Source organism: Belonocnema kinseyi, chromosome 4 (genome assembly GCF_010883055.1).
Source record: "Belonocnema kinseyi isolate 2016_QV_RU_SX_M_011 chromosome 4, B_treatae_v1, whole genome shotgun sequence".
NCBI classification, from domain to species: domain Eukaryota; kingdom Metazoa; phylum Arthropoda; class Insecta; order Hymenoptera; family Cynipidae; genus Belonocnema; species Belonocnema kinseyi.
In genome coordinates, this window is record NC_046660.1 from 100,389,609 (window position 1) to 100,400,387 (window position 10,779).

At 28.7% G+C, this 10,779-nt stretch overlaps 1 protein-coding gene and 1 long non-coding RNA gene across 3 annotated transcripts in view; one reads left to right on the forward strand and one right to left on the reverse strand.

Moving 5' to 3' along the window:
* Positions 1-3,428, forward strand: part of LOC117171178 — a 6,150-nt gene extending 2,722 nt beyond the window's left edge. The window contains exons 2-4 of one of the 2 annotated variants that reach the window (XR_004466850.1): positions 1,323-1,553; positions 1,677-1,892; positions 3,286-3,428. This is a non-coding gene — a long non-coding RNA (uncharacterized LOC117171178). Of the gene's footprint in view, positions 1-1,322; positions 1,554-1,676; positions 1,893-2,079; positions 2,313-3,285 lie in introns of those variants that run through there. The other variant, XR_004466849.1, reaches the window with a different exon arrangement.
* The window catches only part of LOC117171174 (NADPH oxidase 5), a 42,502-nt gene that overhangs the window by 21,628 nt on the left and 10,095 nt on the right, over positions 1-10,779 (reverse strand). Inside the window, exons 2-11 of the mRNA XM_033358240.1 lie at positions 8,756-8,850; positions 6,744-6,855; positions 6,552-6,649; positions 6,325-6,445; positions 5,512-5,662; positions 4,899-5,109; positions 4,256-4,482; positions 2,134-2,322; positions 1,685-1,878; positions 1,263-1,584 (exon numbers count right to left, since the gene is read on the reverse strand). Of these exons, the coding sequence (XP_033214131.1) occupies positions 1,263-1,584; positions 1,685-1,878; positions 2,134-2,322; positions 4,256-4,482; positions 4,899-5,109; positions 5,512-5,662; positions 6,325-6,445; positions 6,552-6,649; positions 6,744-6,855; positions 8,756-8,850 (1,720 nt within the window). The remainder of the gene's footprint in view (positions 1-1,262; positions 1,585-1,684; positions 1,879-2,133; positions 2,323-4,255; positions 4,483-4,898; positions 5,110-5,511; positions 5,663-6,324; positions 6,446-6,551; positions 6,650-6,743; positions 6,856-8,755; positions 8,851-10,779) is intronic.

A 10,779-nucleotide genomic window follows, 5' to 3' on the forward strand; every position in this document is an offset into this window, starting at 1 on the left:
CCACATAAAATTGGAATTGTAAACATTTTATTTGTCAGAGCTATAAAATTGTCGCAACAGAACTCTTATAACAAAATATAGAAATTTGCAAACAGGTTCTTTTCCTGAACCACTTTTCATCTTGTTTTATTGATAAATATATAAAAATAATAATTTACTAGATAAATCGAAAAGACATGAATCAAAATAACAAAGAGACTAGAGATTTGAATTGACATAATATGGCTGTATTACCATATTTGGGCAAAATTTTAAAGGCTTTGAGATCATTGCTAGGAAAAAAGACTTATACACATTTATAGATATCCGTTCAAAAGTAATAGAACCATAAAAGTGGGAAAATACACTTGATAAACAGGATAAATAGAATGTAATTTATAAAATCAAATGTATGAGCTGCAATACAGTATAAATAGGTCAAATAAAAAAAAAACCCCAGAGATAAGGAGAGATGATCACAAAAATAAATTTAAGAGAAATGAGAAATACCATGGAATGGTACCAATTGGAATGGTGTGAAAGTTTTATATAATGAAAAAAACCAGGGAAAAGGTGAATTCATGAAGATCTTGTACATAAATTGAGAGAGAGAGAGAGAGAGAGAGAGAGAGAATACAATGGATTTAAAAAGAGATATGTAAAAATATAATAAAACATTTAGTAATTTTTTAAAATTTATATAAGAAAAAGTATTATCTCGTAATTTCTTTGTTTTGTCATTTAAAGAATTTTATTCAGAGCATGTATACAAAATAAAAATAAAATATTGAACAGTGACACATACACAAAAAAATGTAAATACTATCTTGATAATTAATTTTTATTTCATATCCCACTTTTTTCAATTACTGTTTCTAAAGAGCTAATTACATCGTTTTTTAGCAATATACTTTTCTCATTTGAAGATTTTCGTGTAATTCGGTTTAGAAATTGACGTTTTTGAGTTTATGTTTTTTTAAACTGATTTTTGAAAACATATTTCTCTTAAAGGCTGTTTGTGGAATTCTGTTCATAATTGGACTTTCTTTCAGTATGTATTTTTATAGATACTTTTCTAAATTTAAAAAACAGAGACGTTAATCCATAGAACTTGCCATGGTTCTCTAACGTTTGGTTCTTGGTCAACTCTACAGAAATATTAGTTCGTAACTCCACAAGGATGGATTTTAGTTTTATTTCGTAAACATTAATAAAAATAAAAAATAATTCTTCATTTATTATTCAACATTTTTTTCATGTGAAATTTTTGCATTCAAATTTACCTTCCTGTTCTGGTGCACTGCTGATGGTGAAGGGATGCCATTCATATTTTGCAATTACAGGTATATTCACGAAGACATAATCTCCAGGACGAAAGTCAAGATGCGGTGGTCTTTTGATAAGAAGGTGAGTGACCTTTGAAGGTAGAAGAAGGCCAGAACTAATGTACGTTTTGCCACGCTGAGACCGCAACCAAATCAGACGACGAATTCTTTCCATAAGATAAACGGTACCGGGCACAAATATCCACTTCCAGAAGTTCGGTCCGTGGAAAATGGTCAAAATCCAAAAGGGTACATATAGTAAATGTGTCCAATAAAATATCTGCAAAGCGTTATTTAATTATTAGTTCTTATAAGATAAAACAAAGATCTTAGTATTTCTAAGTAGAGATACTTGATCATTTTAATCAATAGGATCTTGCCTCGAAACAACCTCCTCTTCTGACAAATGGCATTGAGCAAACAGTTATCACAGTAAGAATGATGATAAGGGTTACACCAGTAGGATTAGCTCCTCCAGCGATTAATCCAAACATATGGGGACGTGTTGTTAAAAGCCACTCAGTCATTGTGTAATTACGATTGTTAAGCTCTTCATCATTTATCACCACCATACCTGAACAAGTCGTGGTAAGTCTCATAAAATTGATTATAACTTTATTTCTGAGGAAAGAACCGGCAAAAAATGCAGAATATTTTAAATAGAGATTGCAATTCATGTCATAAGAAGAATTAATCTCAATTAAAGTTCTTATTTATTACACATCAAATTATTTATTTGCATACTTGGAATATTTTTTAATCAGTGATATTTTAGTTATTTGAATTGACTGAAACAAACATAGCAAATTATTGAAATTATGCCCCTTACCAAAATTGAGGAGATGCATTAAAGTATGAACGATACTGAATATTCCAATAAGCATTCCAGTCACTTTATGAAAATATATATGGTGATCCAAAGGAAGTACTGAACTAAATCCATGAGTTCGTAGGAATGTGATACATTGTCGAAGCATTAATACCAAACTAAATGTGATATCGAAGTTCAAGCACTGCCCTAAAAAAAAATTGCATTTCAAAAAGTCTGACTTCAGTAGTAGAGGAAGATTTGTTCAGACAATGAACGATAAACTGAAATAAAAGGCTTACTAAAAGAAATATGAAATGCAAATTATAAAACTTGATTAAATAAATTACAATGTTTACTAGGGTGATAGTAAAAAATTCATTTATATTATTTCTGCTGCTCTTTACTGTGCTTAAATCTCTCCACAAGAACGAGAACCGGCCTATCTGGACTTTTCTAGAATTTCCAAATTTTTAATTTGAAACCCCAATTATAAATGTATAATTTAATTGAAAAGGGAACAATTTTTGTCAGAAAACTTTCCAAATATTTTTACGTACAATATCTATAAAACTACTGGCGCCGATAATTAAGAAATTAAGACAATTTTTCTGTGGGTCTAAAAATGATGAATTTCGTGTATCTACAGTTTTGTGTCATTTTCGAAGAAAAGCAAATTAAAAGAAATTCGTCTAGCATAGAAGTCGTCTCACCCTCTAATTTCCCTATCTTTTTCCATTTCTGGCCAAATGATTGTTCCCTTGAAATGTAGAAGTTAAAAGAAAAGCAGATTTTTCCCAAGGTTCTAAGCGAGCTTCTAAGTCTTTTTTTATATTCTGCAGTGGTTACTTTACCGCAAGAATACAAAACTTAAGGGTGAAAGACAGACAGACGCACAGTGGGGCGAAAATAGGTTTTGTGGCTAAATAAATATTTAGCATTTGTGTGTTTGAATTTATGATACAAAATATGGTTAATTTTTTATCTAACAACAAAATTGAAATTTACTTATAACTTTTCAAAACTAATTTTTTTATTAATTTGTAGATTGATAGAATAAGGTCTTGAAGATATTCTAAAATTATCTAGAAATAATTTCCAATAGTTGCGAATAATTAGATAAGGTTGTTAATTACGTTATAAAAAAATTAATGAACGAAATTTATTTTTCAGGATTGATAATATCTCCTTCATTCAAATCCAGAGTTTTATTATCAAATGTGAGAGAAATTAATGTCTCATTACCGTTAATTGGAAAAGATGCTATTTGGCAATTGTTTAAACATATATTATAAACAATTGAACAAGTTATATATTTTTCAACAAATAGGCTCAATTTTATAACGAAATCAACTAAGAATTTTTTCCCGATGACTCTTTGATATAATACTTTACAAATTTACAAGAATTATTAAATATTGAAACGACTTTTACAAACCAATCCAGAATTTCGATATTTTTCAAAGAATTCAGTTTTTCTACCTAATCAACTTAGAATGACTTTTCAATGATTGCTTGCTGTAATACGTTCCAAATTAATAACAATTGTTGCTTCCTTTAACAATATTCAGAAATAAATCCAGAGTTTCGCTGTTTTTCAACGAATAGGCTCAGTTTTTTTAGAATCAACTTAAAATGTCTTTTCGATAATTCTTTACTATATGTTATTTTCCAAATTAAAGAGAATTATTTACCGAAATTGAGCGTTTCGCTGAAAAATAGACTATGTCTTAATTTCTTTATCAATATTGTTTAAATAATTTTTATAAATTTTCAAAGTATCATAGCGAAGAGTCATCGGAAGGACATTCTTAGTTGATTTTATAACAGAAATAAAGCCTATTTATTGAAAAATAGCCAGGCTGTGAATTTGTTTAAGAAAATTGTTTAAATAATTTCCAAACAGCATCTGTTTTCCACTAGTCGGAATGAGACTTAAAATTATCGCAGATTTTATACCAAAATCCATGGGCCCTCGATGGACGGAGGAAAATTACAAGTTTTTTAGTCAAAAGACGCCAAATAGAGAGGAGCGATCAGCAGGAAATTTTGTTATTGCAACCCTAGTACCTGCTGATGATTTTTAAATTAAAAAATTTGATTAAAACCTTAAATATAAAAAAGACGAATATTTTTTACTCACCGCAAGCTCGAGCCAGCATAACATATCCATTACTATTTCTGTATTGATAGAGTCTTGACACGAAGAGAATGAAGTTTATTAAAATAAAGAATGAGAGAAATGTGAGGTACACGTAATTGTTCTTGATGTAGGGTTTCGTCAGCTGATATGGACGCAAAGATAGCAGGAATCCGAGAAAAGATTTTCGCTTTGGCTCCGGTTTTGGAGGTACCATCCATCTATCTATACTGTCAATTCAATATGAATTTAGTTTTTGGGCTAAATCACTTTTCAGCTGGTTAATTATTTAAAATAAATATTTTATTGTTGATGCTTTTAGATTTTGAAGGGATTATTTTTTGCAATCCTCAATATTTAAGACGCTTAGGTCTTAAGTCGTTTAATTTTGGGGTCTGTTAGTTTTCGGATTTTTTAAATTTTGTTTGATCAGTTTTTGAGTCACTTAATTCTTAGGATAATCGTTTTTTTGTGAATCTTAATATTTATTCTATTTTAATTATCACTATAATATAATGAGGGCCGCCTATTGCTTAGGATTTTTATATTTTAGATCGTTTAAGTTTTTAGTAGTTTTCGAGATTCCAAATAGAATATTATTTCACCGTAAGATATAAGATTGAATCGAGAACTATCAATCCCTCACCTAATGGACAAATTTTCCAGAAGTCCTTCATGTTTTTCGAGTTGTTTTTTCAAAGCTTCGAAGGTAATCTCACCACGATTTCCTTGATCAGCATCTTCGAAGAGGGCCATAGTCAAATCTTCTATCTGCTCTTCGCTAAATTTCATCCCATTTTCTTCCATGCAAGCTCTCATCACATGTTCCAGCTCTCGAAGCTGAATCAAACCGTCCCCTTTTGACGATATATAAATTTTAATATTCTTTTCAAAAAACTGTTTACCAATAAAAACAGGTATACTATTTATTTTTTAAATCAGGAATCGAAATTAATAGGAAAAATTGCGGAAGAATGATCTAAATTAGAAACTATTTTTTAAAGTTGCGTTTATTTAATTAATTAAAGAGCATTATTAAACCTGGATGAATTTAAAAATATGGATAAAAAACTTTCGTGAAAAGTTTTAAATCTGACTATTAAAATTCGAGTGGAATTTTCTATTTGATAAAAATGTAGTACAGGAGCAGAATTATTTTCGCAATCTCTGGGTGAACCAGATCCGGTTTTTATGGATAGTTTGTATTAATTGTAATTTCTTATTACGCGATATCGCTTATGGACATAGGAATAGCTCACCGTCGATGTCATACACCTTAAATAGGAATCTTATTTTGTCATCCGGCGTTTTGCCGGCAAACTGGTGCATCGCATCAAGAAACTCTTGCAGGGATATTGCGCCAGAATTGTCCTTGTCGAAAATTTGAAAGACCCTTTCCGTGAAGAAAGGCTGTAGGTCAGAGAAAGATTTCGAGATTAACCTTGTACTATAATATCTGTCCATTATAATTTAAGAACAGATTTTAAAACACTTTTTAAATGTAAAAAGGATATTTGAAGTGTAAAATAGGGCGGAGGGAAAATGTTAAAATTAATCGATTCTTTTGAACTGAGGGAAACCTTGTTGATTAAAATTAGAAAAAAGTAAAAAAAATGAAATTGCTTAATCTTTTGTTCTCTTTTGTGATTTAAAAATTTAAAAAAATTTTATATTGGTTAAAAAATTATGGCAAATGTTTGTAATTTTCGGTTCTTGCTATTGAACAATAATAACAAATTATAAATTAAAAAGAATTTTTAATTTTCTAAAATCGCAAAAAATTCCTTAATCGCGAGAAAGATTTTTTCTGGAAATCAAAAATATAAAATGTTTATTTAGTTCCAGCTGAAGAGATTTCAGGTGCAACATATTCAAACCTTTAAAAAATTTAGATAAAAAATTCAGCATAATTTTTAACCAGCCCACACATTTTTGCTACCAGCTCAAACGATTCGATTAACGTAACATTTTCAGTCCACCCTAATATAGAAACTGTACTAATTAATTTTAAAGAAAATATGACTAAAAATTTAGTTAAAAAATAAAATTATTTTCTGAATATGTTAACTCACGTTCTTTGAGACTACAATTTTTTTGAACTCCTCTCGTCGAATTTCGCGTTCATTGCCGACTGTCTGTTTGAATATTTTTTCTAGCCACTCGATATTATTTCCGTTTATGGCAATAGACGACCTAATTTAGGAAATTTATTATTCTAAATAATATATAATTTGTAATCAAATTTGCAACTGTTTGTTGATATAATATTCTTCAGAGATTTATAATTAAAAATTAATACCTTGTGCTGCTGATATTTGAAAGGAACTCCATCATTTGTTGTAGTGTCACAGTTCCAGAGTTTTCTTGATCTATCAGTCTGAATAATTTCTCTGACACCTATTCAAAATTATGGAATAATTTAAATAACAATTTTTATTTATATATAAGTGATCACTAGAGTTGTTCAGGGAAAATTAAATGAAGTACATACCCCTTTTGCTTGAAATATTTGACGAAAAGTTGTGGCATTTACTGGTTTATCTCCACATAATGCGTATGCGACACTTTCGAGCTGATCAACGAATTCATTCTGTTTTTCGTTCCTAAAAATGAGTGAAATTTAGAATCGAAGATTGAAAATTCTTTGTGTAACAAATAATTTGCTTATCGAACTCGTTTATTACTTGAATAAGGATGTAGTTAACAAAGCTTATGAGAGTGAACTGAAGGGTCGCAGTACAGAACCAAATAAAAACGAACAAAATCGGAATTTGTTAACGGAGTGGAAAGATATTCTGTAAAATCTAAATCACAATATAGGGCTCAAATAAAACTCTGAAGTGTTAATAAATGGAGGCCGAAAAAGTTTGATAGGAAAAAGATATTTAGTTTCCAGGAAATAGATGTGGAAGTTGACGATCTCAGATGATACTATGCACCATAAATTATTGTCCCGCAGGTTCGGTTGCGACTTGAGATAAGCAATTAAACATCCAATTTTAACAATTCTTTTGCAAAAATATTGCTATTTTCCTGAGATATGAGAAGTCGAATAAGAAAAACAAATGTTTGATACAAATTATTCTGTTCGGAGGAAATCGCACTGTCACCGTTACAGTTCGCACTGTTATAGACGATTTTGCACTGAAAAACTATAAAAGAATATTATTATTCAATTATTATTATTCAATATTATTCAATACCACCTTTAAACTTAGTTTTCTTCTGAAATAATTCTGTCGCAACATTTTTATTTTCAAATTTCCCTAGGCACTTCACGTGTAATTCGTTTTTTACGAGATATAGAATACCAGACAAAAATCTTGAATAACTTTGATATTTATTCAGAGTACTTTAAAATAATAATTAATTAGAATGATATTATTTACAAAGTACACATTTTTCAAAAGAAAAATATAGAACAATTTGAAAAAGATTAGTAATCGGAATAAAATTTTTTGAAATAAAGATGGTGAATGAAAACCACTAAAAAAATAGAATTAGACATTGAAATAAGAAAATCATTTGCAATCGTTAAAAAAACCGCTTATTTCTTCTCAGTCATAAAAGTGTGAAAAATATAAATTAAAATATATTATAGATTAAACACCACTTACAAATAAGTGTTATTAAAAATATCTGTTAAAATATGGCGAAAAATTTGAAAATATAATAAATTTAAGTTTGATAATAATTACTCTAGGTTTAAATTGAATGTAGTTTTTTCAACCACCGTAGAATTAAATTTAATTTATCATTTTTGTACTTTTACTTGGAATACGAGTTCAGAGAATATTTTCGAAATCAACAAAAATTGAATTAAACTTTGATCCGCAGTAATCGCTATTATTAGAACAAAAGCTTTTTATACTTATATTCTTTCTTCGCTAAAATAAACATTTTTCTTGTAGATTATGTATTCAGTAGGAGCACAAATATTTTTGAAGCGGTAATTAATTTATTTTCTAACAACTCCATATTTATTACTAAAAATTAATTTTAATTAGTGGTTAAATTATTTCCTAGTTGACTCAATTTAATCCAATATTTTCTTTATAAATCAAGTTACATCAATTTTGTTATTAAATCAGAGAATGTTATATTTTCACAAGGTAACAAATACTTTAATAAATACTTTAATAAATATGTATTTGATTTTCGTTCAAATTATAGTAATTGCATCAGTTCCAGAGGACTCTTTTTCAAAACAAACATTGATAAAACTCAAAAAAGTATTTTGGGATCTCTGTTTTTCAAAGTGCATCAAGCTAATAACTGATTAAATATAAAAAAATGGTTAACACTCGATTGAAATCATCAAAAAATAAAGATATTACTTTCTATATAGTTCGATCTGAGTGAACCTCACAGTGAAGAGCAATAATTATAATTTTTGGTTTTTGCTATTTTATAACACTCTATCTCCTTTTTCAACAAAAAATTGATGTAAAGAGAATAAATACAATAAATAAATAATTTTAGTGAATGAAAGGGGACACTTACGTGAGTCTCCCTTTCAGGAATTGAATCCATTCATCTTGCTTGAGTTGTTCCTCTCCGTGTTGATCGAAAAGGACAAACAGTTTTCCGAGCAAGACCTAAAGTTTATTTTTCTCTGTTATCATGAATCATAAATTCTAGATCAACTTCACGCGCCTCTGGTATGGTAGGTACTAAGTGTAACTTGTCACGTGTCCCAATGTTGAGTATCGGAAAAATGGTGCGAAAGTTCCATTCAATTAATCATTATACCTTGGAGGTATATTGTTCGCATAAGGCTCTATAACCTTTAACTTTTTCGCGGGTTATATTTTGATTGGCACAGAGAACTTAATATATTTACTACATACAGACATTTCGCACACGTGTATATTTACAATTTACATCCGGCTTGCTGTTGCTCTCGATTATTGAGAAATGGGTCAATGCCATGAATAAGGAGCCAATCTTGATGTTCGAATATTCCACCCTTTCTAGCGTTTGGCTAAGGCTCAAAACGTTCCACATATCGTTGTGAATAAAATCGAGACTGTCGCTGATTTTATGACTTGGTTGCCTTTCAAAAATATTACATGACTGACGTTTATTACCAATTTCTTTTTCGGTTAATGCGAATTTTGTGGTAAAATCCAACTTAATGATATTTTATTCTTAAAGGCTTGGAATAAGATGGTAATGAGGTTTAATTGAGTCGAAGGGTGTTTTTTAAATTAAATTTATTATTTATTTTGTGTTTTAATGTACCAATATTTCAATTAAATATGAATTTCGAATATTCAGTTTTTAATGTTCCACTTATACCTACGTATTATTATGTATAGCCAAATAATTTCACGATTTTAATGACATTACTGAATATTAAAATGTCAAAGAACCCATCAAAGGGATTGAAAGATATGTTAACTTTTATATTTAACTGTACATTAAATATTTTGAAGATATAAGGATTCCTCTTTCTGGGAATTAAACGACCTTAATGTAAGCTTAATATTATGTGCTGTTGCTTCGTTTCATTTCGAAATGAAAATTGTCACATGCATTACTTTTTTTCGACTGAAAGCATTATTATTAATGAAGGAATTAATGATCTAAACTCTAAATACTTAAATTATAGGTAGTAAATGGAAAAAATAGTATTTTCGTAATAATATATTCATTTTATATTTTAGTGTATTATTTCTTATCAACAATTTTCCAATGAAAACGTTCTTTTGTAAATCATATAGTATACTGTGGTATTCAATGAATTAAAAAAATAACTTTTTATTTCACCATGCCAGAAAAATTCAAATCAGTTTTAAAAAATGGCTAAGAAGTGAAAAATGATTGAAAACAAACTTTTGAGTATCTGGCAACTTTCTCATGTTATCAAAATAATAATAATCTGAAAAGGGAGAAGAACTATAGGTAATTATTATAGAGATCCTGAAACTTTTTTCTCCGTTTACAAAAAAAGTTTTATTTTTAAATGGCTTAAAAAACATTTGTTATCTTTTGTGATTGTTAATATATAAATAATATGTATATTGTAAAAATATATTTAAAAACATACATAAGTAGCGGGTGAAGTTACAAAAAGGGAATTTTTTCGATTAATTTAAAAATCACTATACGCCCATCTATTTGTATACGCTAATTATGTATATGATAGTGAAAATAAGGGCAAATTCGACTTTCAACATATTTTCCAGCAAAAAAGGAAAACCTTGGTAGAAAGTGTTTATTCAATTTTGATGTTTTTTTCATTAAAATTACGTTAAGGCTTCAAGGTATAACGTGTCGGTGCAGAAAATTCGTTTCCACCAACCAACCATTTTTTATTTAACAAAAAAATAAACCATATTTTTCATAACTAAATTGTTAATAATGTTTTAAACTATATAATAAACTAAAGACATTTACTCGTGGTTCGCAATAATTAATTGTCTGAAATTTATAGTTTTTTATTGGCTTCTGTTTGAAAATTATTTAAACAATTTGTATAAAAAAATAACGACCATTCTAAAAATACGTACATCTTGTAGCGG